At 45.8% G+C, this 27,956-nt stretch overlaps 1 protein-coding gene across 9 annotated transcripts; it reads right to left on the reverse strand.

The window, feature by feature from the left end:
• Positions 1-297: 297 nt before the first annotated feature.
• Positions 298-27,924, reverse strand: AVL9 (AVL9 cell migration associated). Of its 9 annotated transcripts, XM_036429906.2 has the most exons (16): positions 27,658-27,924; positions 21,292-21,412; positions 19,269-19,354; positions 17,539-17,610; positions 15,017-15,106; positions 13,980-14,046; positions 12,356-12,396; positions 11,294-11,332; positions 9,786-9,855; positions 8,941-9,461; positions 6,565-6,699; positions 5,669-5,888; positions 3,533-3,650; positions 2,543-2,596; positions 1,995-2,083; positions 298-906 (listed from the first exon to the last, which is right to left on the reverse strand). In XM_036429906.2, the coding sequence occupies exons 1-16, from the start codon at positions 27,748-27,750 to the stop codon at positions 794-796; spliced, it is 1,929 nt and encodes a 642-aa protein (XP_036285799.1). In that variant the 5' UTR covers positions 27,751-27,924; the 3' UTR covers positions 298-793. The 9 variants fall into 9 exon arrangements, 8 of the variants coding, with proteins under 8 accessions (XP_036285799.1, XP_036285803.1, XP_036285801.1 ...); XM_036429910.2 differs by lacking the exon at positions 15,017-15,106; XM_036429908.2 differs by lacking the exon at positions 11,294-11,332.
• Between the last annotated feature and the right edge of the window lie 32 nt (positions 27,925-27,956).

The following is a 27,956-nucleotide window of genomic DNA, read 5'->3' on the forward strand; positions in this document are numbered from 1 at the left end:
AACAAACACCTAGGTTTTCCAAAGTCTTGCCCTAAATACGGATTTGTGTTCAGCTGCTCCAACCCCACGGGGCCCGTCCCGCGGCTGCTCCTCCTCCGCACAGCTGCCCGGACGATCGGGAGAGAAGGAAAGCACCCGGCACGCCTTGGGCCTCGGCGCCAGGGTTCGGGCTGGGCAAGAACACAGCACACAGGGAGCCAACAAGCATCCTCGGAACCCACTCCCATATTTTCACCTTTCCGGGAGGAAGAGGATTGATAGTTTGTTGGTAGAAAACTATCGTCATAGAACTCAGCAAAAAATAATAGGAACCAAGGACTGGGCAGTACAGGCCCTTAACTTTATAAGCATATTTTAGGGCCAACGTTAAGAGAAATTAAAATATTATTACAACAATTTTAACACTAATAAATTACAATGATCATCCAACTATTCAAATAGCCAAACAGAACAAAATGTACATACGTAAAAGCTTTCCTAAAGTAAACAAGTGTACGCGGTCAGAACGGGAGATGCCGTTAGCAGGGGCCCGGCGTGTTTGCATCAGGCTCAGACTGAAATGGAAGCAGCCGATTCAAACTCCAGCCTGGAGGGCCATCCCTGCTGTGGCTGTGGTTGCATCTTTCCGGCATCCTGTGACATTCACTCAGACAGAGGGCGACCGCGACCATCCATGTAAACAGTGTGACGTGTGGTCCCCGCCGTGGGCCTGTGGCTGATGGAGAACAGCCTGGGAGCAGCTCAGACAGGGGACCCTTCCAACTGGGGGAGCGCCAGCCGCCGCTGGGCCTGCTCAGGGCTTCCCGGGCGGCTCCGGGAGGCTCTGCGGGGTGGAGCCGGTGAAGGTGGAAAGCCAAGAGGACATGGCTGTCTTTGCGCTGGAAAGAGCTCCTCCCACCGACTGGCCTGGATGGGAAGGAGGGAGAAACAAAAGGAAAAGCGTCTTCACTTCTGTTAAGAGGCCCTAAAAGAAGGACCGATGCTGATGGATAAATGTCAATTCACAGTAAGGCATCAATATGGTAACGATGACTAGCATGCCATTTAGATTTCTAGTTTCAAAACAATCCCTTGCTGCCCTCGCTGGTTTGGCTCAGTGGATAGTGTGTTGGCCTGTGGACCAAAGGGTATTGCCTCATCCACCACTTTTCGAAAGGGTTTGTAGAAAGTCAATATAATTCCTCAAATGTTTGAGGAGACTTGTAGGTAAAGCCATGTGGGCCTGAATTAAATTAAAAACCTTGCAGCAAGTTTTTTAATATTAATTCCATTTATTTAAAAGGCAATAGGACTAGTCAGATTTTCTTTTTAAAATATATTTTTATTAATTTCAGAGAAGAAAGGAGAAGAAGAGACGGAAATATCAATGATGAGAGAGAATCATGGATGGAGCCCACAACCAGGACATGTGACCTTGATTGGAATCGAACCTGGGACTGTTCAGTCCCCAGGCCGATGCTCTATCCACTGAGCCAAACTGGTGAGGGCCAGATTTTCTATTTCTTATTTCACTGATCGATAAGACTATTTCAATTGAGTCTTCCAAAAGAATTTGTATATTTTATCTAAGTTGTCAAAAAATTGGCATAAAGTTATTCACAAAAGTCCTTTAATTTTTGTAATGTCTGTAGTGATGTCCCTCTCTACTCTTTATAAAGGACTATGGGCAGAGCTGGGGGGAAACTCCACTGACGCTTGCATCCTGGTAGCAGAAGAGTGAACTCATCAGAAAACCTGTCACTCCCCATCAGATGTGGCAAAATTTGCTTAACTCTGATATTATCTGGTGCCATGACATTTTTTTAAACAAATAAGACCAAAATTAAAAAACAAAAAACCCAACAACAAACAAACCCCTGTATTTGACTATGGGAATTATTTGTATTATTATGTGATACTCAGACCTCTACAACTTTATATTTTTATCAACAACATACTGAGAGCACAGCGGTGAGTTATCATCGCAGCCTATTCCTGGCCAAAGGGTGCCTTACCAACGGCTTTTCCTGTCTGGACCACATTCCGGCTGGTGGAGACCATGACGTTTCCAATTTTCTTGCCACGTTCACTGTTTTGAACAGAACTGAGAGAAGAAAAGACGTGTTACACACAACTTAAATCAACCTCCTCGCTCACACACACACATCACTCTATCACCATCCCCCAAATGAGTATTATTGAGAAAAGAAACTAAATCGTTGTTATCCATCAATTAATTTAATGAAGCATGTGCGTTTTCAGTAAAATACTAAAAAGAAACAGCATGCAGATGAATGACTAACTCTCCCGACAGGACTTGCCAGAGTTACTTCCGGATAAAAATGGCAAACCCGGCGCTTTGCTCACACCAGTCTCCGGGAGACAGCAGTGTTTTCGCTCTGAGACGCACCCGCTGCTGAGCTGCGGGCTGCCAGGCGTGTGTTTGGTTACTATTTGGAGCCCAAGTCTACCGAGTGCAGAAAACAACTCCCAATTAGCCACGGCACACATGGCACAGGCTCAGACGGCAGAGCCGTCCTGGTGTTCTGCTCGAAATACTCACTGTGAGAACCGAAGCCTCATGTCGGATACCGAGTACTGGCCCTGGAAAGGGTGGCTGTAAAACAAAGTTCCGGTTTGAACCTGAGGGGCCCGGCGGGAAAGACACAGAGCAGTCACCCCAGGAAGCATCAGGGAGCCTCACAGGGGAGACACTTTCAGTGTAACACCCGGGGGCTTGGACCCCAGCTCCCTGCCTGCAGTGAGGGGAGCCTCTGAGCCCATTCCCTCCACAGGAAATAGGTGTTTTTTCTAGGCTGGGAGTGGGAGGGTTGTGTTAGTGATGTTGATTTATTTGGTTGGTGTGGGGCCCAAGCATTAACATTTTTTAGAAAGCTCCCAGAACCCTAGCCGGTATGGCTCAGTGGATAGAGCATTGGCCTGAGGATTGAAGGGTCCTGTTTGATTCCAGTCAAGGGCATATGCCCGGGGTTACGGGCTCAATCCCCAAAGAGAATGTATAGGAAGCAGCCGTTCAATGATTCTCATCACTGATGTTTCTATCTCTTTCCCCCTCTCCCTTCCTCTCTGAAATCAATAAATATATATACACTAGAGGCCTAGTGCATGGATTTGTGCACCGGTGGAGTCCCTCGGCCTGCCCTGCACCCTCTTGCAATCCAAGACCCTTCGGGGGGATGTCGGATAGCTGGTTTTGGCCCAATCCCTGCAGGCCTGATCCAGACAGGAGGGAGCCCGATCCTGTATGCTGAGCATCTGTCCCCCATGGTCAGTGAGCTCATAGCAACTGACTGACTGACTGACTGTGAGAGAGAGACACATCGGTTGGTTGCCTCCTGCATGTGCACAGACTGGGGCCAGGGATGGAGCCTGCAACCAAGATACATACTTTGACCAAAACTGAACCCTTCAGAGCTTGGGCCAATGCTGTAACCAATGAGCAAACTGGCCAGGTGGGATAGGGTTTCCTTTGTACTGGGCAATGAAGGAACCGCTCTGTGCTCTACCTCTGAGTCTTGGAGGAGGTGCTTACTTCGGATTGATTTCCGCGAGTGCCGGGTGCCGGTTGCTGTTCCAGACCCTGTAGTTGTGAGTGTTCTTCCATGCCATCACGAAGGCTGTCCCGTAGTCCGCGAGCACCTTTTCGTTATCTGTCAAGTAAACGTGCAAAAGCTGAGCTGCCTGTAGCCAGCTGGTCAGGGGTGAGAAGATGAACAACCAAAAAGGGTAAAGGAATAGTTCCACCCCCTAACACCCCTCCCCCCCCCTGGCTCCCTGGGGATCTACTAGATGCCAGGAAGTTAGGTCTAGCTCCAAACATCCTGTGCAGGGGCTATGTGGTCTTTGGCAAGTCACTTAGTCCTGGAGGGAGAATGTCATTTCCCTAACTGGAAAAGGGGGCGGGCCCAGAGCTTGTCTGAGGCTCCTTACAATGCCAAGATGGTCCTGTTCTTCTACCCAAGGTCAGGAGGCACAGTGTTTATTAAACAAACGACAGGCCGGCCGGTGAGCCAATGTTCTGATGCTTACATAGGGAGGAGGCAAGCAGGGCATCTTTTATCTGGGCACAATGTCATGTCACTGTTCCTAAGAACACGAATTGGTTCTTTTAGGCATGATTTTCTCTTCTTTGGGTTCTGTCTCGCTATCTGGTGAAACTCACTCCAGAGTGTCCATGCATTTTGCACTCAGGATACTTAACACAACAAGGGCATTTGTGTATGTAATGTTTAAAACGATTAGGCTTTATCAGGATCGTGGGGGAGTTTCAGTGCAGGCATTTCTGCTGCCTGGAGGAATGGAAAAGGGCTGAAGAACGAACTCCAGCGGCCATTGCTTCATATTTAATTGCAAGCTGCCTGCTCTGAGGGTGAAAGGTGATGTTTGCTGCTGGGGAAGGAAGGGAAAGGTGCACACAGTTCCACGTGCGGCACGGGGAGTTCTTTTCAGAACATAGTCCCCAAACGGCACAGGGCTGCAGGCCCCTTACAGCGGGAGCTGAGCCGGGCGATGGGGCTGTAATACCAGCTCAGCCTCTTGCCAGGGGTGAGCGAGCTGCTGAAATCACCTTCCTGTGCCTCACCTGCTCCTCTGTAGAGTTGAGGATGACAAGGTATGTGCCCAGGACTGCTGTGAGGGTGATGTGGGGGTAGGTAGGTGTAAAGAGCTCAACACAGTTCCCTGCACATTATAATGTGCCCCCCCCCCCCCTTAAAAAAAGAAAGCTCGCTCCTACCAGTCCGTTCTTGCAGCTACCTGGGCAAATGTTATTTAAAGGTGAATGAATCACTCACGAAGCTACATGATTGGTGGGGACTGGGGTTTTCTTACTAGATTCCTGCATGATCCTGGGTTACAGGCCTGGATTTGGGAGTCTCAGGTGCTGAGTACTTGGGAATTCAATTAAGAAGAGGCAGACGTTTAAAAACATCCCACTAACAAATACAAACTTGCTGCGAAGCTTCCTTTCCAGTGAAGAGCACGCAGGAACCTGGGGGGAAACTCCACACACACACTCTGAGAGGAGGGAACTTAGGCGGCAGTGGTGGTGGTGGCCGGTGGCTGATTTAAACAGCCTGCTGACATGACGGTATGAATGTATGTCATGCCACGGAAGAACACCCTTAGACATGGCTGGGCTAGGACATTTTAGATTATGTGTATTTCACAATTAAGAACAAAAGCAGTGGATAGAGCGTTGGCCCGTGGACTCAAGGGTCCCAGGTTCGATTCTGGTCAAGGGCATGTACCTTGGTTGCAGGCACATCCCCAGGAGGGGGTGTGCAGGAAGCAGCGGACTGATGTTTCTCTCTCATCGATGTTTCTAACTCTCTATCCTTTTCCCTTCCTCTCTGTAAAAAAAAATCAATAAAATATATATATTTTAAAAGCAGAGGCAGAAATAAAGGTGGCGAGGGGAACAAAACAAAAGCTCAACGCTTTGAACAACAATGACAGCAAAATCTGTCGACCATGGCCTGGGTGTCCATGGTGCGAGAGCTCGTTCCCGGGCTCCACGAGGTCTTTCTGTACCTTTTTGTTCCTGTGGGGAATGAGGCAGGTTTCACAGAGGAGTGACTGTTTCCCTGCTCCCCTGGCTACAGTGAGATTGCACGGCGTACACCATTCAGGCCGTGACAGAATGGGGAAGTGGCTGCACGCCCCTCACCTGGCTGCAGCGTGGCGGCCAGCAGCGCGTGGATGTAGACCGCGAACTGCGCTCGGATCCACTCGTCGCCCCCCTCCCAGCCCGTGCCGTCCAGGAAGATGTCATCGCGGTTTTCGGTCACGTGCTTCACCAGGTAGTCGGCGAACCTGAGGTCGGCCGTGGTGGGGCTGAGCAGCTTCCTCAGCTCGGGGTCCTGGACCTGGATCAGCGCCTCTTCCACCTGCGGGGCACACAGGCACGAGTCAGTGCGGCTCTCACGTGGTCCCAAGGCAACCGCTGGCCTGGATGGGGTGGCTCAGTGGTTGAGCATCCATCTGTGCACCAGGAGGGCCCGGATGGATTCTGGTCCGGGCACATGCTGGGGCTGCAGGCTCCATCCCCACAGGTATCAAATAGGGACGGTAACAGTATGTACCACATAGGTTGTCATGCAAATTACATCAGTTAATATACCTGTGGCGCTCAGAATGCCTGGCTGGCGCAGGGAGCAGTTAGCACCGTTATTAGTTACTAGAGGCCCGATGCATGAAGATTCGTGCAAGAATGGGCCTGCCTTCCCCTGGCTGCTGGCAGCGCCTTTGCTCCGGCCATAGCTGCCTTTCCACCTTCCCAGGCTGCCCAGAGTGGCTGGGGTGGTGTGGACCGACTGCATCATCATCATGGCAATAACGTAAGTGTCCTGCCCCCACTGCTAGAGCCTGTGTATGCAAAGTAACCTTCCATCTTTGCTGGGTTAATTTGCATACCCACTCCTGATTGGCCGGTGGGCATCACGAAGGTACGGGCCAATTTGCATCTTTCTCTTTTATTAGTGTAGGTGACTCTGCCTTCCTCATTCCAAATCAGAAAGGATCCCAGGGCCCAGCAGCACCAAGGACACTCAGACATAAACCTACTTCCACGATGGCATCACTGAGGTGCTTCTGTTGCCGAAAAAGGATGTTAGTAGCTCCAGCAACAAATCCCCGAACGGTGACATCCGAGAGAAGGTGATGCTGCTGCAATGCCATGTAAGGCAAACACAGATATCCCTAGGAATCGCAAGAGTAACACAGAATATTAGAAAAGCAATGGAATAATCACCTCCCTCTTCATGCCCAGAGAGCTAAGGGTAAGGTCGACCTTGGCAAGGTCATCTAACATGAAGGCTGTCTTCCTCCACTTATTCTCGGTTCAACTTAAAAGCCTCCACAGTAACTATCAAGCTGGACTTTTTCACTTAGGAACTGAAATATGAAGCCCATTCACAAGCATGTTGTTTACCAGAAAGCTGTTAGCTCGTCTAGTAAGATTTTACACCTGCCTCTGCACAAAATCTCTGATGCATTAGTATGAGAAGCACACAGCACTCAATTTCCTGTTTTACTGTCTTTTTGTTAAAAATTATGCAAAAATATTTCAAGATATTTGCTCCTACATGCTGGAAGCAAAAATGATAGTTGGCAGTACTTGAGTATTTAGTTAACTTCCATTTGAATTGTATTTGAAAATTTCACTGCCCTAAAAATTACAACTGAACTGCCAAACCACAGCAGGCAGAAAGTGTACAAAAAGCAGCGTATCTCCTGACAATGAAGGGGTTGACACTGGACTGAAGCTGAGGAGGACAGGGAATCTCTGCCGAAAGATTCCACATGAGATGGACTGTCAACAGGTGACACGATTTGTGAATGAAGGCAGGAAGGCGGGCTTGCGGAAACCCTGGAGCTGTTTGCAATCTCAAGTTCTGTGACAGTTTTATTTGATTATTTTAAAACTTCTCATCCCTTTTCTAAAAACACCGAACCGTTCCCGGGAAGCTGTGTTGTTTACGTCACCAGACGAGACTGGGAGGGCAGGAGCTTCCTGTGCCTTTTGCTGCTGCGGGTTCTCCTCTGCAGCTAGGATGCGCCTTGGGCCTCCCAGGTGGATGCTGAATTGCCTGCTGTGGGAGAGGCTTCCAGAAGTCGGAATACGGGCCTAGTAACTTGGTTTTTCTTAGACTTGACAATCTCATCTTCTGCTTGATAAAATGCTAACTAACAGCAGCAAAAGGAAACCCACGTCTATGCATCAGAGATACTTAGCACAGTGTTTCTCAACCCAAGCACTCTCGTGACTGAAGGCGGAAAAGACCCCTGCTCCTCCTGCAGAAACAGACCAGAGAGCTGGCCAGTTTTGGCCTGATCCCCGCAGGCCAGGCTTTTATATATATACTTGAGGCCCAGTGCAGGAAATTCATGCACAGATAGGGCCCTAGGTCTGGGCAGCTATCAGGGCTGATCTGTGGGGCAACCAGCAGGGCAATCGGGGTGGGGGGTTGGGGGGGCTCCTGTTGGCACCCACCTTGACTGGCCTGGTGCTGCCCGCTTGCTAGCCCTATTTCCTGCCACTGGTCGCCTCCCTCAGTGGGGTGACTGGCAGGGTGATTGGCGGGGGGTGGGGTGGGATGGGGGGGTTGGGGGGGAGGCCCTGCTCGAACCTGCCTTGGCTGGTCTGGGGCCTGCAGGCTGGGGGCAGCTCCTGCATTGAGCATCTGCCCCCTGGTTATTTAAAAAATTGCAAAAAGAAATAATAAATAAAAATTTCAAATACATTTTGAATGGTTTTTCATACAAAGATTAAAACATAATTTTATGGGCAAGTTAACCAAAACACTAAATCTGTGAGGTGTACTGTTTAAGTTAGCCACTATGCAGTTTTTCCTTATAGGATTATAGCTTTTGGAATTGTAGTATTTGATATATATTCATTAAGTGTAATCAAGACTGTCTAGCCCTAGCTGGTTTAGTTTAATGGCTAGAGCACTGGCCTATAGACTGAAGGGTTCTGGTCAAGGGCACTTGCCTGGGTTATGGGCTGAATCCCTAGTAGGGGACATGCAGGAGGCAGCCGATCAATGATTCTCTCTCATCATTGATGTTTCTTTCTCTCTTACTCTCTCTCTCTCTCTCTCCTTCTCTAAAATCATTAAAAATATTTTAAAAGAACTCTGTCTAGAGTTTCTCAATTCATCTTTTTTTCGAAGATAAACCTGAATGATTACAAGCAGACCCCACTCAGTGATGGCTGACCTCATATTTACTAAGATTCCAAATTCTTCCCAATTGAAACCGCCTGAATGAATTCCTTATAGTCTTTCAAGTATAGTCACAGATGCCACCACAGTACACATTTGGTACGTGTTTTAGTTTTCAAGGAAAATTTTCCGATCTGAAAACGCGTGCAGCACAAAAAGCTAAGTTCCAAAAGGATGCGGTCAGCCTTTAAGGACTAAGGACGTTACACTTTACCTTTGTGAAGATGGCCAGGGGCATGCCATACTGGTCCTCTTCCAAACCGGAAATCAGCCCCGGGAGCAGGACCACCTGGCCCATGTTGGCTTGAGGTTGGACAGTAATCGGAGCGCTGTCTGAGGGCACCGACTCCCTGGGAAACGAGTTTGTCTGTTCTGACCCCACCTGGTCCCTTTCCTCTAAGATACTGGGATCCAAGGTCTCCCAGTCACTTTCTGAAGACTCTGGAGATGGACGAGAAGGAGGTTTCAAATACGGGCTGGTCTCGCTGGGTCCCAGCCCTTTGCTGCTGTTCTCTGCTGGGAACAAAGGTTCTTCCGTTGCGATGGCAGCATCTCCATCGTGGTTTCCCGTCAGGGTTTTCTTGGCAGTTTCTGAGTTGGTACAAGTGATGTTAGGAGCAGACACAGAAACAAAATCATCTGCAGGGGGGTTGTTTTCCTGAAGCCCAGCATCTTCAGACATACTCTTCCGAGGTTTGTACTGAGAACAGTCCCTGAGACCATGTTCGATCATGCCTGGAACAGGAAAGATGGGAGGACAACTTAGTTTATAATGAGGAGGAAGTGAGGAAGAGTTGTGTATGCTATTCTAAGCAGCAGGACTCTCCTATAAAAATGTTAAAAGCTATGCTTGCATACATTCCAATGAAAAATAATGAAAATGTCAGACAACACACATACACACACACACACACACACACACAAAAACTATTGCCAAAACAAAATGTCATATTAAACTAGGAATGTTAACCCTGATGAGTTTATCCTTGAACACCTTTACCACTGAAAGTTCCAGCACAAGCTAACCAACAGGAAGAGTAGATACTGTTACCTTCTTACCTGGAAAAAGGGATAACACGGTCATCAGGGCACCCACCAGTTTATTCACTGGAGAAATATAAAAGAGAACCTGAAATGGATTCAATGATAATCCAATTAGAAAATCAGAGTCCACAATGATATTAAAAAAAAAAAAAAAAAAAGAAAAGAAAAAAAAGAGGGGGAAAGAGAGAAGAAAGCTCTTCTTTACAAAAGAATAATAGTTAATTAATGACAGAATTAGAAAAACCACCAGATAAAAATTACCAGCGGACGTTAAAACTATTGTGAAGGGCCGAAGCTGGTTTGGCTCAGTGGTAGAGCATCGGTCTGCGGACTGAAGGGTCCCAGGTTCAATTCCGGTCAAGGGCATGTACATTGGTTGCGGGTACATCCCCGGTAGAGGGTGTGCATGAGGCAGCTGGTCGATGTTTCTCTCTCATCGACGTTTCTAGCTTTCTATCTCTCTCCCTTCCTCTCTGTAAAAAATCAATAAAATATACTTAAAAAAAAAAAAAAACTATTGTGAAGGGTTGCTGGGCAACAGGATATTCACATAGATTCAAACTTACCATCCCATAGATAACCTATTAATTGTAAAGGGAAAACCAAGTGCCTTACTATGAAGAAATCTGGCAACCACCATCTTAGTCAAACAATTCACATCATCAATAATCGTACAGGAGGTGGGTGGGAAGAGATCAACCAAAGGCCTGGTATGCACACATATGCATAACCCATGGACACAGACAATAGTGTGTGAAGGCCTGGGGAGGGAGTGAGGGTGGGCTAGAAGGGGTCAATGGGGGAAAAAGGGAACATATGTAATACTTTCAACAATCAAGATTTAAATAATAATAGTACAGCTATGGGCCCCTTGAAGTGGTACCCTGAAGACACACCACCACTTTGGTCCTCAGATTTTAAAAAACAACAACCAGCCCTGACTGGTTAGGCTCAGTGGATAGAGCGTCAGCCTGCAGACTGAAGGGTCCCAGGTTCGATTCCAGTCCAGGGCATGTACCTCAGTTTCGGGCACATCCGTAGTGGGGGCTGTGCAAGAGGCAGCTAATCAATGTTTCTCTCTCATAGATATTTCTAACTCTCTATCCCTCTCCCTTCCTCTCTGTGAAAAATCAATACAATATATTAAAAAAAAACAGTTTATAGGATATTATTATGACATGTGGAAATTTAAAAATGGACTTCAATATTAGGTATCATTGATTGTATTAATGTTACATTTCTTGAATCTGAAAATGGTATTTTGGTTATATATATATAACTGTCTCCTCAAAAAAGAGCACATAAACTTATGCTTCTATGGCAGTGGACAGGAATATGGGCTTCAAAAGAAAAAAGAAAGAAAGAGAGAAAGAGAAAAGAAAAGAATAAATAAATTAAAATGTGGGCTTTAGCTCATCATAATTTGATATGCAAAAAAATTATACTTTATCATTAGTTTTAATTGTATATAATATTTAAGAAATGTCAATAAATGTTAAATATTCCATCCCACCCAATCTCACCTTTTTTTCAAGAAGAATTAATTTAAACAGAATTAAGACCTAAACAAAAAAAGAAACACTGTATTAAAATAAGAAATGCAAGCCTATTATTTATTTGCCTCTTCCTGTCTGCAAAGATACCATATATCATCTCATCAATATTAAAATAATTACAGTGCTTTAAAAATTACATTGAAAATCATGAATTTATACTAAAAAATTAAATATTATCTGTGTCCTCTAAAAAGTGTGAAAAGCACTTAAATCTCTAACAAATTGTGTTTTTGGAAGGAGTTGTGCCATTTTTGCTTGAAATATTGCAAACTCCTTAAAGGCTGGGAACTACTCATTTATTTCGGAACTAGAAGCCTGATGCAAGAAAATCCATGCAAGAGTAGGCCTTCCTTCACCCAGTTACAGGCACCAGCTTCCCTCTGACACCCAAGGACCCAAAACCCAGGACCTGGGCATCCCTCCCCCAGCTGCCGGCAGGTACCTAGGACCCTGGTTGGCTTCCCTGGGGTCACCCACAGGCACCCAGGACCCCGGCTTTGTCAGGAAGGACATCCAGAATGATGTCCAGAAGACATCCAGGCTAATTAGCATATTACCCTTTTATTATTATAGGTTATTATAGATATGTCCAGAGCATTCACCCAACAGATACTCAGTAAATGCTTGTTAAGTGAATGATCAACGCCCCCTAGCCAACACATGCTTCTGTACTAAGATCAGAAGTAATACACATAGAAATTCTACTGGAAAATGTTTCACTCTTAAGGCAACAAATAAAATATTCTGCAAGATTGAAACATGTGTCTTCCCACTCTAACTTCATGGTAGCAGAAATTACAAAGACAATGGAAAAAAGTACTCTCTCCTATATCACAGACAGTATCTGTACATGTTCAGAAATTTCTCTCATACAAGCATTACCAGAACTTCCGGCTCATGTCATCACGAGAGATGTCTTAGATTAAGAACCGAAACGTGGCTGTGCCACAGTCTGCATTTGACCGCGCAGCACATGGAATCTGCCCAGTTAAATGAACACCTTTTAGGACAGCAGAGGTAAGTGCATACCTTGTGTCGAAAATGAAGCACAAGATCCCGAGGCGACAGACCTACACAGATAACAGAAAAGCGGATCTGTGACTACAGCCTGCTGTTTTTATCGGAAAAGTTTTTTCTCCTCAAAGGAAAGTCAGGTAAAAACAAAACTAGGAATATGCTATTATTGAAATATTATACAGTATTTGATCACATATACATGGACTCAGAATTCATCAGATTACTAACAGTCAAACACAGCACTGCAACGATGAAAAGGAAGAACTATCTGCAGTGATGGAAGTATCCTAAATCGGGGTTGCCCAATCCAGTGGCCACGGAGCCCTCGAAATGTGCCAAGTGGAATTGGCAAACTAACCTTTAAATTTTATTTAATTTGTATTAAGTCTAATATAATGTAAATAGTCATGCCCTGGCCGGATGCTCAGGTATGATCCTCAGGCAGAGCAAATACAAAAAAACCAACCAATGAATACATAAATAATTAGAACAACTAATTATTTATGCTCCTCTCTCCCAAAACAATTAAAAAATAAAAAAAGAAGTTAAATGTAAATAGTCACATCACTAGTGAACACTGCTATGGACAGCGTAGCTCTAACACTTTCCCCCATTCTACAAACAAACATCTTGGAAGTGACACAAGCTTAGAGATTATAAAGCTGGTACTAAGGTGGCAATCAATCATTTAAACATGCTTTTTAGGTCACTCCACTCCACAGGCTATTATTTCTGAGTCACAGTTTTCTCTGATTATTTGTCAGAGGAAAAGAAAATAATTTAGAAAGAAATATGTTTTCGGAATAGAAATTTTGTAACCAGCTTTTGTAGCACACAGGATTACAAAAGTGAAGACTTCATGCTGAAATAGGAATTGAGTGGGCATAAATCACTTTTGTTTTAATCATGAAAAGGATACTTACTGAGTGCCCACTGAGTACCATGGACACCAATGCAGATTCTGGGTTGTCAAATAGAGCAAATTAAAAAAACAACAACCCAACTTGGAAAACCTTAAAACAGAAAAGCACTAAGCAGATCTCTCTCTTGCCCTCCCTCTCTGTTATACCATGGAATTGACCAGTATTTGTAGTAATGTAAGAAAAAGAAAAAAACTTCCATTATTATTCTGAAAACCAGAAATGTCCTTAAACAGTAATAGTTGTGAATATTGGTATAGGTATGTTATACTAATGAGCAAAATAAACTGATGAATAAAACAGAAACAGAGGCACGGATCCATGGATCAGACTGACAGCTGTCAGAGGGGAGGGGGCGTGAGGGACTAGATGAAAGAGGGTGAAGGGATTAGCCAAAGAGCATGTATGCACAGCCCCTGGACACAGACAACAATGGTGATGACTGGAGGGAAGGGGAATAGGGGCTGGGTGGAGTGGGCAAAGGTGGGGAAAATAGGGACACCTGAAAGAGTGCCAAAAAAAAAGGTCTATTATACCTTTGCCAATATAAATACCGGCTAAGAAGATATGTAAGGAAGCAGCAGCATCAAACGTTGAAGAGTTTAGGTCCATATAGAAATGTAATTCTGATCATGAAGTTTCACATGCACCTAATTCTGTGCCCCAAACAAAGAGAAGTGAGGGCGTTTCTCCCCACCTGTCAGAAAGCCACTCACCGAGATACACTTGGGACCCCTCCAGTGGCGCTCCTCCCAAGGAACTGTTCATGTGTTCGTAGAGTTCCTACGAAGTACACATTCCGTTAGACACTCTGGGCACTGAATTGGAACCATGATGATCGGGAAGAAACTGCTTCGTTAGTTGGGGAAGTTTGTTTTGCCAGGCCCTAAACTTATTTTTATTTTTAAATATATTTTTATTGATTTCAGAGAGGAAGGGAGAGGGAGAGAGAGAGAGAAACATCAATGATGACAGAGAATCATTGATCAGCTGCCTCTGGCATGTCCCCTACTGAGGATTGAGCCTGCAACCCGGGTATGTGCCCTTGACCACAACTGAACCTGGACCCTTCAGTCCACAGGCGGATGCTCTACCCACAGAGATAAACTGGCTAGGACCAGGCCCTAAATTTACAATAGAAACAATCAGGGTCTCTCTGAAGACTTGCCTTGCCAGCACTTTTTCCATCTTTGCCTCTACACTTTAGACCTTGATTCATTCACATGGTGCGAAGGACTCCTGGATAAATTCCCCCTACTTCCTTGCTAAATACCTAACTGTCCTACTCTCACCAGAATCTCTGAGAGACCCATGTTCTACCTATTCACGGCAGCCTTGAGAAAAACATGCTCTTCATTTCAATAAAATAGTCACGTAGTTTTCCAGGGGTTTGCAATGGGGGTTAGGAGCCAGAAGCCTGATATATAGCATACTGAGCAGGATATTAATAAGACAAGCAGATTTGGAGAAACAATGCCATAGCAAAAGGGCTCTTACCCTTTTATTAATAGAAACATTTATGTTAGTTGCAGTCATTTGCATTATTTCCTAATAAAAGGCATTTTGGTTACATACAATAAGTATGAACTGTACGTTTTGGGCAGTTCCCTATCTTTTCAATGTTATTTTCAAAGAACGATAATGTCTTTCTTAAGGTAGTAAGTGATCATCTTTCACAATATTACTGACAGGATTTACTCGATTCATCAATGTGTCCGCGGCCAAACACATCTGTAGAGGGGTACAAATTTACCTTTAGAATGGAAATTTGGGAAAAATCCTTCTCTTCAAAATATGCATGTGTAATGAGCTGAAGTTTTGCTTGAAGCAAGCCATAGAGAGGCTTCAAGGAAAAAACAAAGAAAACTGCCATTAGTATGGTGAGAGTAAAAATACAAACACCCCACAGCCTCTCAACTGGAAGAGAACAGGAAGGAGGAAGTTAGTAACTCTCAGCGTCAGGGTCCTATTCACTGAGAGCCCTGACCTCCCTCCTCTAGCTCCCTGGCTGCAGCTGACGGTGCGGTGCCCACTCAGCGGGCAGTGGTTGAGTGTGGGCACCGACCTCCTGGTCCCCCATCACTCAGCTGTGTAACCGGGCACTTCCCCCTGCATCCCTGCTTGCTGCTGTGAGCCTGGGTGCCTGAAAAGACAGCATCTTCAGGAGTTGCTTTCAGAATTGAACAACCAGGGGGAAGCACTTAGTAGAGAATTGGGCACCCAGGAAGGACCGAGATGTTGGCTATTATTATCATAATTCAAACCATCGCCTAATACTGCACATGGTTCTGCTGGCTTGTGGAGACGTTTAACTGTCCTTGAAGCAGCCAGTGCTTATAGCTAGTTGAACATGCGTAATTCAATTTCCGTTTTCTGTCTTCTGTCGAGGCTTACAACTAGTCTGTGTCCTCTATCATAACATTTTTCTATATACTTGAACAAAGTTATTCCTTAGTTCTTAATTTTCCTATTTAAGACCCTCTCTTACCACTTCCATTCTTTTATTCGTAATGTTCTTTTCTAGATGTTTTCTGATATCTATTTTCTTTTTAGGATGCAGAGACCAATACTGCATATTTTTTTAATTAATTAAGGCAGGTAACACTAGAATAGTTCCCCCACTACTCCCAGTATTCCTGTTACTGTATCATTATTACCATCAGAGCATAAAGCCAGCATATTTGAATCCTTAGACTACAATGCACTGTGAACCACCGACCCCTTAGTGTGCGCTAGCTCTCCCCACGCCCCAAGCCTGGTTAGAGACGGGACGGATTTTCAGGCCCAGTTTTACCACTTAGTAGCTCTATGTCCACGAGGGACACCTTTTTCTCTGAAACATATCTTTACTTGTAAAATGAGAACAGTAAATACTTATAGCTCACAATTGTTATGAGGATTAAAATGACAATTATATCCAAAAAGTGTGTGGTATAGAATTAATACCTGACACATAGGTAATAGATAAATGACATTTATTTTCATTATATCTGTTCTCTGAAGAATGATTACTGAGTAAGCTTTTCAACACCTTGCATTTGCTTTAGTATCTAGTGCTCCTATGCTTTCTTTTCTTGGGTCATGTGACCCAATATAAAAAAAGTATTTCACAGATGTATATTTTTCAGGCCACCCTTCTAATATCTGTACACGGATCAGATTTGCAATCTACCAATTTCCTGATATGTACAATCATTCTTTTGACTATTCTTGCTCTATTCATAAAATTACTGTCTTGTGAGAAATATTCTGATCCTCAAAACCTTAATGTTAAGGCCAGTAAGTATTAAATTATTATTATTCAGATATTTTCTGAACTTAGTTTTTGAACTTAGTAATAAAAACCAAAATAAATTATCTCTTGCAAAACTCAACTTATCTTAAACAAACTACATTTAAATTGTCTGTGGGTATAAGAAATTGGATAATCGCAGACAAAATAATTAAACAAAATCTACATACATTTAATGACTAGACTAATAAAATATTCTCATCTTTGGTTTAGGTTAATGGCAGAAACATCCGTATTTAGTAATCATATAGAGCTAAGGTAATTAACACGATAGAGATCTGGATTTCCCCACAAAGGAGGTTTGGGTATTATATATTACATGTAGGCTTAGGTATCTGGTGTTATTGGTAAAGGTGTTATTATTAGTAATAAAAGTTGAACATTACACATGATTTAATGTAGAGAGATACAGAAAAATAAATGTTACATATTCCTTTTAAAAAATGTAGTTAAAATGATGATACACTTGCAACTGATCAACTTGTACACAGAAGAAGCAATTTAAAGCGCTGTCATAGTGCATTTCATTATGCACTTCCCTTCCTCAAACATTTTCAGTTTGTAAAGAGCAAGTTAAGGCTACGACTTCATCATAAAAGGGTCATGCACTTCTAGTATCATCAATAAAATCTGAATATGATTATAGTACTTTGAATTTTAGTAAAATGTTATTTATTCAAAGTCTTGGGAACAAAACAAAAATGTATAAATGAAATGCACATTTCGATCATGTGTCCCCACCTTCCCCACAACCTATCTGTTAGATCTCCTTCTCTGACCTCGCTTTGGGTGGAGGGCAAATGAGCATGAAGCTGCTGAAGGGCAAAGAGAACGAGGGGCTGCGAGAGCCTAGATACTGAGTCACTGGAGAATGTGAATATGTCTTCTGGATCTGTCCTTAGACTAATAATGCAGATCCCCGAGTGGGAATCTGTCAGGAGAGTTTAACAACCACGTTCACAGGGCGAGATCTGGTTTCTTACCAGCTTGCTTAGAACACAGACGCTTTTCTGCACGGTCTCTCTGGTGACATCTGCATGCCGGACTTTCAAAGCCTGTCACAAATAGTCACTGTTAGAAATACTTAAAAATAATTCCTCTTCAACATAAACATAGCAAGGAGATAGAAAACATTCCTTGCATTTGCTTAATTGCATGCAAGAAGTATTTATTGAGAATCTCAGAAAATATTCCTTGGACCCGTCGGCCGGGCACTGCGTGCTGGAATATGGGAGGCGAAGGGAACAGTGAGAGACAGTCTCTATTATCAGGAATTTAGTCTGACGGAGAATGCTTTATGTGCAAGTTGCCACGCTCAATGCCAATCAGCCATCCTTGTTCTGGTGGTAAAATGGGTTGCTCTTTCGGAGGCACCGTTTCTGGTGAGAAGGAGATAGTTTAAGAGACGACAAAACAGCTTGGTGAAGGTGGCTGTCCTAGGCTGGTATTGCAGCCAGCTCTGAGCAGTGTCACATGCCTCCATGATTCCGAGGGTTACGTGAGGGCTTTCTCCTGCTGTCCCCTAGCAGAAAACAGCCTGATCAGGTCAGCTGCAGGGGGGGCTAGGTGGGCAGTAAGAGTGACTCTCCCTCCCTAGTACGCCGCCTGACAGCCCCTGGCATCTGTCCTGAGGACCAAGGAGCTTCCTGCCCCCAGCGGGCTGCAGACTAGTGGCTGCATGAAGTCGGGTGGGGAGCCCTTCCTCCATGTTTCTCCCTCTCCACCTTGCTTGGATTCATTCATCAGGTCCCCCCTCATTCAGAGGGGATTCAAGTCCTTCTCTCAGGCTCTGGGCCCCTCTGCTATCTGGCTTATCTGTCTGGTTACCCGAAGAGGCTAGAAAAACGTGGAGAAAAGGGCAGCCCCAATATACTCTGGCGTGGGTCACACCGGGGGCGGGGGGAGTGAGGAGGGAGACAGGCAGTATGAAATGCCACCTAAAGGTTACGCAGAGCATGGGAACTGTTGATAAAACTGTAGGGGATAAGAGGGAGTAAAGGAACAGACTTCCCAGAAAGGACAGTAGCTCAATTCATCTCACAGGAAAGAGTGTAAGGGTAACAGTATATGAAGAAATCAAATGCACAAAGCTACCATACAGAATAGCCCTCCTGCAAAAAAAGCCAGTGCTGTTTCAGAAGCAAACCATAAAAGGGGAAGCTGCCCACCTTAGTGTATGTGAATTTATTAATTAGAGCTATTAAGCTGGCAAGTAGTTTAAGAATTATCAAAATCATAGTCATCGATAACTAAGATCTGGCAAGTAGTTTGGAGCTACTGTAAGAGCTTTCTACTACTTCTAAAATGCTGCTTCAAAAAACAAAAAACAAAAGACACTCATTACCACTCCATTTCTCTAAGCTATACACCAAACACTAGAATTGGAAAAAGTTCAAGGACACTGAAATTTAAACACAGTATTTTGCAGACAAAGGACTAAGTTTGGTATCACTATCTGAAAACAATGTGCAAAATATGACACAATACAATTATAATTATAATCACCGTATCAACTCACAAAGACATGTATGTGAATAAATTGTTACTGTTGGGCAAACAGTTACACACCGTTTATAAAAATGTAAAACAATATCACAGGTCCCACAGATGCACGTCCCCAAATATCAATATTACATTCTGGGTGGGCAATATTTAAGAAAGAATTTTCAAGGTTTTTTTTTGTTGTTGTTGTTGTTCACTGTAAGTGTCTCACCTTGGCTTCAATCTGCCGATAGCAAGAGATGCCATACACGGTGGCTCCGTTTCCATTTCGGGGTGGCAGGTGAAAAAACACAGTATCTAAGAGACACACAGAAAAAGGCAGATACTGAAGTGACTGCCCTTATGAGTGAATGATGACACTGAAGTTACTGTAATGCAGTCATTACAAACAAGACTGTACCAGGAACCCGCACGCACTAGCTTTCAGCATCATCACCACTGGCTGTGAGAACCCCTCTCTCGGCCTGCAGGCACACACCCATCACCAAAGCACGGGAAGCTGAATCAGAGCAGGTCTCACCGGGACTACGGTCACTTAGCTCAGAAAATACCTGATCTGTACAGGCTTCTTCCAGATCAAAACAAAACAGAGAACTGAAAAACTAAAAGCAATGCATGATTTTTTACCAGAAACGCCTGCACGCCTGGGGAAGCCTGAACACAGCCTGGGTATTAAGTGGCGTTATGGACTTACTGACAAATCTCTTGGCTGTGATACTGATATTGATTATCCTGGGAAGGACCTTATTCTTGGAGACGCATGCTAAAGTAACAAAGGCTAAGGTGTCATGATATTTACAACTGACTTTCAAGTGGTACAGGCAAAACTGGGCACCAACACAAATACAAAGGACACTGTGGGATATTCGCTACACTCGTCTTTCAACTTTTCTGCATGTTTAAAAGTATTTATAATACAAAAAATTGGGATAAAAACATCTGTAAGGCCCTAACCAGTTTGGCTCAGTGGATAGAGCGTCGCCCTGCAGACTGAAGGAACCCAGGTTTGATTCCTTGGTTGTGGAATGTACCTTGGTTGTGGGCACATCCCCAGTGGAGGGTGTGCAGGAGGCAGCTGATCCATGTTTCTCTCTCATTAATGTTTCTAACTCTCTATCCCTCTCCCTTCCTCTCTGTAAAAAATCAATAAAATATATTTTTTAAAAACATCTGCAAGGTTAAAATGTGATATTTGAAGTTTATGTACCTGCATAAGTAACATTTGCTCCATTTCATCAAAAATTAAGCAGTTAATCCAACTAAGTTCAACCTGGTCTTTTGGCAGAGCCTCTACCACATGAAAACATGTAGTTCTTCGTTAAGCCTGTCAGAGCACGCCTTATGGCGGTAGGAGGCAGCGCTGACCTCACAGCGGTGCTCTCCGGGGTGGTGCCTGGTCTGCACCCTGCAGGCAAGCTTTCAGGTGGAGCGCTGTGATGCCAGTGGCCGCGAGGATGGAGACTCAGTGCCGGCCGTTTCCAGGTGGGCACCAGGCACTGACAGTGTACGTCTGCAGGCAGAGCCCCAGGCGGTCTGCTGGTGCAGCTGAGGCCGTAGTCTGCTCAAGAGGAGTCTGAGGTTCAAAGGCAGGAAGTGCTACTAGCAGTGAACGTCCTCGTCTGGCTAATCACTCACTTTGGCCAGGTTCCTGGCGGGCGAAGCCAAGGTTCACCAACCGTTATAATGCAAGCCTGGCCCTCAGCTGGAGATCCTTAGATCCTAGAGCATGAGCAGTCAGCTCCAACCAGCTCTGAAACATTTTATAAATAAGCACCATCAACCGTCCTTTCTTTTTCCTCTTTTTCTTTTTACCAAACGACTGAACAGCAGGCTGAATGAGCGACTGGTCCTTTCATTCATTCATTTATTTGTTTGTTTGTTAATCCTCACATGAGGATATTTTTCATTGCTTTTTAGAGAGAGTGGAAGGGAGGAGAGAGACAGAGAGAGAGAAATATCAATGGGAGAGAGACACACAGACACATTGATTGGTTGCCTCCAAAATGTGACCTGACAAGTGTGACTGGGGCAGGCCAGGGATCAAGCCTGCAATGGTAGGTACGTGCTCTTGACTGGAATGGAACCCGAGATCCTTCCCTCCGGGGGTTGACACTCTATCCACTGAGTCCAACCGGCTAGGGCCAAAGGCATTTCATTTACAAAGAACTTGGCGTCTAAGATGTCTTGTCAAATTAAAAAAATGTCACCAACCGCCCCCCCGCCAGTGTGCGTACCTTCCTGGTAGTTGTGTGCGCCATCGGGCAGGGCCAGGAAGGGCAGGTACTTCCATTCCTCAGGGATGGTGGGGCTGTCGTGTCCATCTCCTGGAATCAGGGGCGGGTAAGAGAATTCCACCTGAAACGGAAAGGAATGTTCTTAGCCAAAGGCTGTTGATCAAAGGGAGAATTTTATCTTGGAAGGCAGAAATGCTTTTAGATGCTGGAGAACTGTAGTAAGGGTAAGCCACGCTTGTTGACGTATTTGACATTACCAGCAGACCTACGAGATAGTAAAAGAAGGACTTGTACCCCTCTCCCTCTTGCTGACTTAACAGGCTGCTGCATTCTCATGTGCACAGGAGGCGGTGGTGGCAGTGAGCGGGCTGAGATTCACATTTGGAACGTCATAGATAGATGGTAATTGATGCCACGGAGCCCCGACGAAACCCAACATCCCATTGAACAGAGTGGAGGGGGACGCCCAACAAAGGGGCCTGAGAAGTGAGCCAAGATCTAGGTTTGCTCCCCATCAATGGCTTCAATGCTCACATCTTCCAGTTCATGGTTTTGATGGGGGGTTGGTGGGGCGTGAGAAGGTGTTAAGCAACATTCTGGATTTATTATTATTTTTCAAGATGAAGAATTTATCAATGAAAGTTCAATGAAGTCTCTCCAACACTGTGTCTTATAGAAAGAACCAACACTGTGTCTTATAGAAAAAACCAAAGGTTTTTTAAAAATATATATTTTTATTGATTTCAGGGAGGGGGAGAGAGAGAGATAAAAACATCAATGATGAAAGAGAATCATTGATCAGCTGCCTCCTGCATGCCCCCCACTGGAAACCAAGCCAGCAACCCAGGCATGTACTCTTGACCGGAATCGAACCTGGGACCCTTCAGTCCACAGGTTGACACTCCATCCCCTGAGCCAAACCAGCTAGAGCAAGAACAACATTTTTAATATGTGCCCCCAGGTGCTGGCATCCCAGGCTTACTAGCATTTTCTCTGAGCTTCTAATTCTTTTTATTTCAATGAGACTTTTGGAGAGGAGGGCAGAATAAAGTGCTAGTTAGCGATTGTAAAATGTTATAATTCAGCCTGCCATTGTGGCTCAGTTGGGGTCACTGGTTCAATTCCCGGTCTTAAGTGCTAGTTTTATTTTTTTCTTCTCTATAGTTTCTCACTTTTCTACTACAGTGACTACATATTACTTATAATAAGAAATATTACTTTTTAAAAACAGCTGGAATGTGACTTAAAAATTGCCTAAAAATACCAATTTTAATAACAGCGGGAGCTGTATCGGTGTGTTGGGGTCAGTGGGTGTTTAGATTCTTTGGTAGAATGGGAGGAAGGAATGGAAGATCCTCCCCAATCTCTTGCCTGTCCATCTGTCTCCCTCCTGTGGTGTTCATCCCTAGTGGGCCAGGGCCTCCTGCAGGCCTCCCTTCTCTAGCAACGGCCAAGCAAGTGTGGGCACTTTCTAGCTACCGGGGAGGATTACAAGAGGACAAAAGCACCCTCCTGAAATTTCTAAACTTCCCTCATTCAGATTGACACGTACCCTGCTTAGCTGCGATGCCAAGGCCTAAATGACTATTCCACTCTCTGCATGTTAATATCGCAGCCCTCCAAAGCCAGGGTGTTCATCACATGACAAGCATGTGAGCATCAGGAAAAAACCTCCACCAAAATATTACAGTTCAAGAAATAAAAGTGCTGGGTAAGAGGGGAGAGAGGCAGTATTGTTTCACAAGTTTCTCTGAGAAGCTAAAACATCTCTGGACTTATACTTCCCTAACCTCTGACTCTCCAGAGTTTGTTCTTTCTGTTCCAAAGGCCTACTTATTCCAACAAGAACCACAAAGGACACCTCCTTAGTGTTTCATCATCGTCACCACAGGATTTCATCCACAGCGGGCGCCAAAACTCCCTGCGTCAGCCAGCCATCTGTCACCAAAACCAATGGGTCGGAGCTTGCCAATATCACCCTAACACAACCTCCCCCACCCATCTCCACAACCCATCCCGAGTTTGTAGCACAACATCCTGTTATCCAGGATGTTCCCGGGATGGGACCACTCAGACCACCAGGAAAATATGTTGTTCTCTCCCTCATTCTACTTGCTTTACTCACCGTTGGAAATGGTGTCAACAGGAGTTCCAGGACTTTCATAATTCTACTTTTTTAAGACATACCATCTGGTAAGACCAGCTTATTCAAGCATTAAAGTGTCTAGCCATGTACACAAAACCACGAACGGAACAAAATCAGAACAGTGGTCAAAAAATCAAGTAGTGCCGGGACCGGTTTGGCTCAGTGGATACAGCGTCGGCCTGCGGACTGAAAGGTTCCGGGTTCGATTCCGGTCAAGGGCATGTACCTTGGTTGCAGGCACATCCCCAGTGGGGGGTGTGCAAGAGGCAGCTGGTCGATGTTTCTCTCTCATCGACATTTCTAACACTCTGTCCCTCTCAATTCCTCTCTGTGTAAAATCAATAAATATATTAAAAAAAAAAATCAAGTAGTACTTCCAACTTTTTAGACATCATCACTTTGGAAAATAACTATTCCCTATTAATTTGAGTGTTTTTAAAAAAGGTCCAATCTATGAAAGAACCGAAAGGTTTAATTGATAAACATTTGATTATATTATTTTGCCAAAAAATAATCTGACACATACAGTTTATATTATTTAGTACCACAAAGCACACAAGGAACAAATGAAACTCTGAAACACACAATCTATAACAAGCAAGCTACTATAGAGGAAAAGCCCATCAATTATATCATGTCAAAGACTAATTTCAGATGAGTTTTTAAGGAAGAAGGGTCCGTAGCTAAATACTCAGTTTTTAAAAATTTCAGGGAAAGAATGGGAATAGATAAATACCTCAAAACTATTTTACATGTCTTGGTAGTACTTTCACTCACTTAAAAAAAAAAGTGTTCTAAATGTTAAGTCTAGCCATCAACTAGAATTATCACCACTAGAAATGAATATTATCTACGAAAGGATTCACTCCCACAAATTATCCCAATAAGCGTGAAAAAAAAAAAAATGGCCAAGTGATAAAATTAGTAGATGTTCACTTTCATTTAAATGGAGGAATTTTTCATTAAAATGTTTTTCACTTAAAAATATTTAAAGGCCTCAAAGATGAAAAAAAGTTGGGAGACAAGATAATGGCACATCTGTCCACATGCCTATTTTGGGGGTCTTTAGCACGGCTGGACTGGAAGAGAGCTTTAACCTTGTGGTCCATGTGAGTGGACCTCCCTCCTGTATCAGGGCAGAAGCTCTAGAGCAGCTTTTTAACAGGACAGCCTACGCAAAAGCATCATGCTTAATTAGCCCTGCAGACTGCTGCCAGCCACTTATTTACACAAAGGCTTCACTTTGGTTCCCCTTGATCTAAAAATGGCAAATGACACCCAAGTATGGGAATTTTCGCGATGAATAATCTCGGCGCACGGAAAGAACTGGTGATCAGCATGACCTGCAGCATCTGCACAGGGGAAGGCCAGCCTAACAGGGCATCCTCCCGCTGTCTGGAGTCAGAGTCACAGGCCAGTGACCACGCACGCTGGGCCCCGCACCTGAAAGGACAGTCGTCTTCAAACGAAGGAGGAGGTAGTGGAGGAGTACATCCCGAGGGAAGTCTTACACAACTGGCCGCTCTGAAACACCGGACAGGCTGATTCTTGTCTCTGCACTGTCTGATTTTAGCAAGAAGCCCGTTTGGTTCAGCCAGAAACCCGCCTCCACCGCTGATATAGTCAATTCCCATTCACCGACCCCCCATCTGCTCCTGGCCTATCAACTCCCAATGTTCCCTACTGCATTCAGGATGGAGCCTCGTTCTATAGTGAGATCTCTTTTTCCCCTCCTTCAACAGCTTTTCTGAATAAAATCTGGTTCTACTGCTTTTCACTAGGGTCCGGCTCTGGTTCTCCTGATAGCACCAAATTAGCTGTAAGTATGTGAGTCACTTAACCTTTCTGGGTTCCAGCTGACTCACCTGTAAGTGTAAGAGGGATGGAGTAGGTGATCTCTGAGGATCCCTGCCAGGTCTGAACTCCTCCAAAGGAAACAAGGTTCAGAAAAAAACCCAGCAGTTTGGACTCGCTGGAGGTCTGGGAGCTATGAGGCCAGCACATCCTGGCTCCCATGGTAAACCTCAGCGCTGACACCCCAAACCAGACACATCACAGAAATGCCAGGGCGAGACTTCGGCCCGAAGTGCCTCTCGCACCTCACAATCTGTCGTACGGTTGTCTTTAATCTCCCGGCAGCGAGCAGCACTGCGTTTGCTTTTCTAAAGTAAGGCAGTCCTGGCGGGTGGGGGTCAGTGCTTGAGCGGCGGCCTATGAACCAGGATGACCCCAGGTCAGGGCAATTGCCGGGGATGCGGGCTTAAGCCCTGTGTGGGTTATACAAGAGGTAGCCGATCAACGATTTCTCTCTCTTCCTCTCCCTTCCTCTCTGAAAACAACAAAAACACATTGAAAATGAAGTCATTTTTTTCTCTCTGAAAATAAAAATTATGTTACTTTTGCCCGTAAAACAGATCTACGACCTAATAATGAATCTCGACTTTAGAAGACAGCAAAAATGAAAAGATTTTATTGTATCTCCTACCAATAGTTCCTTCTTTTTTGTCTTGAAAACAAATCGGTTCTGAAGCGGGGCTGCCACTTCTTACTGTACCCCGAGAGACTCCCAAGTGCCACCTGGCTCCCCAGAACGCACTCAGGAGGTGCCAGAGCGATGGTACGTCCGCCTCCGGGGCTGTCCTGCAGTGTGACCTCAGCCAGGTCATCTCACTGCCTCCAAGCTTCAGTTTCCGCACCCACAGCCAAAGGAAGTCATAAAGTGATGAGATCAAAGCTGCGAAGTTTACAGACCTGATGATGATGAACACTTTTGCACGCCATGGTGCAGACTCAACTATCCATTCTCTCCACCTGTAAATATTGGGTCACATTTTACAACCTTATAATGTACGGCCGCTTGGAATGTTCCAGATACAGCACCGAATAACGCCCCTTCCTCCGGGGTCTCTCTCTAAGCCATTCCCACCGAGGGACAAGGAATGGCAAGCAATCTTTAAAACACAAACACAACCATCTCCTCCAACATTCCCCCCACCCCCATTATCATCCTTCTAACGAACTTCAATTGTGCCCACTGACGTCTTCTGAAATGACAATACAAGAAAGAAAATGCCACACTGCCCGGTGGCAGCTGCAATGAGCATGTTTGATAGTTTACACACATTTCCATTTCCTATTCGCCAGGACATTGTGACATCACTGCCTTCCAGGGTCTGCGCTCCTTCTCTAGCCCGGCTTCTATCTTGTTCCCTGGCCTTCAACGCAGCGACTGCAGACGTGCCATCGTCCCCTTTACCATTCCGCGAAGGAGCTTAAGAAAATGGCTTTGCAGAAATAATGAACAACATAAACCGATGAACAAAAACAGATCCAGAGAAAGAGAAGCACCTATCAGACTCTCAAACCTCAGAGGGAAAGTAGGGGAGGGTGGGGGTAAAAGGAAGAGATCAACCAAAGGACCTGTGTGCATGCATATGGGCCTAGCCAGTGGCCATGGACAAAAGGGGTGGGGACATATGTAGGGAGGGGTTTGGGATGGGAATGGGGGGATGAGGACAATTATGTGATACAATAAACAATAAAAAATAAAAATAAAAATAAATAAATAAAAAAGGCTTTGCATTGGCCCGTTTCCTGGCTCGGTGCGTACGCTCCTTTCATTGCACTTGAGCCGGGGAGGTCCGGCGCTCACCTGCCGGGAGGAGCTGGCCGCGATCACACAGCCGGACCGCGGCCCAATGGGGAGGCGGGGCGGGGCCGGGCACCTCCGGGCGCCGAGCCCAGGGCTTCCCAGATCAACAAAGGAAGTGGCTTTGTCCCCGCGGCAGGTGCCTCCAGCGACCCGAGGCGACACCTTCCCGACGCGGCCCAGGCGCTGGCTCCTCCGGCGGTTCCCGCCCTGGGCGGCACCCCGAAAGCCAACGGCGGCCGAGAGGGACGGGGGAGGAGAATGGGGGGGTGGGGAGCGGGGCGGACCTTCCCTTCCTTCCTCCCGCTCCACCAAAGAACCCAGACACCTCCCGACCCCAACACACCACCACACCGCTCCCCGCCGCCCAGTGCATGGCCCGGGGCAGGAGGAGGAAGCGGGGAGCGCGGGGCCGGCTCCAGGAGGGGACGAGCTCGGCGGCGAAGAAGGACCGAGGGCGCCGCAGGGAGGACGGGGCGGAGGGGATGGGCGCTGCCGGCGACCGGACGCCCGGCCGGCCGGGAAGGGGGTAAGGGTAGGGGTTAGGGGGGCGATCGGGCCCCTTCCTCACCTGGCAGCCCTTCTTGTGGTGGAAGCCGACCACCACGATGTGCAGAACGGGCCCCCGCGGGGCGCCATCGCAGCCCCGCGCGGCCTTCTCCATGGGCAGCCGCCGCGGGCCCGCTCCCCCAGGACTTCGACCGCCGCGGGCGGCGGTGCCCCGGGGCCGGGGATCGGGGGACTGCAGGTGTCAGCCCTGGCGCCGCATGAGGCCGCGCCGGGGGCCGGACAGGCTGAGGCTCCGCGGTCCGCCCCGCCCCCGGCCGCCGCCGCCGCGCTCGTCAGCCCCGCTGCTTCCGGGCGCTCGGC

Source organism: Pipistrellus kuhlii, unplaced genomic scaffold (genome assembly GCF_014108245.1).
Source record: "Pipistrellus kuhlii isolate mPipKuh1 unplaced genomic scaffold, mPipKuh1.p scaffold_m20_p_10, whole genome shotgun sequence".
NCBI classification, from domain to species: Eukaryota; Metazoa; Chordata; class Mammalia; order Chiroptera; family Vespertilionidae; genus Pipistrellus; species Pipistrellus kuhlii.

What these genes read in the sequence shown, in the direction of transcription:
- AVL9 (XM_036429906.2), bottom strand. Translation starts at nt 27,750, where the DNA reads ATGGAGAAGGCCGCGCGGGGCTGCGATGGCGCCCCGCGGGGGCCCGTT. An exon ending in GGGGTCCCAAGTGTATCTCG is followed by an intron (nt 12,397 to 13,979) that starts GTGAGTGGCTTT and finishes TTATCTGTGTAG; the next exon opens with GTCTGTCGCCTCGGGATCTT. An exon ending in CCAGACAGGAAAAGCCGTTG is followed by an intron (nt 907 to 1,994) that starts GTAAGGCACCCT and finishes CTTCCCATCCAG; the next exon opens with GCCAGTCGGTGGGAGGAGCT.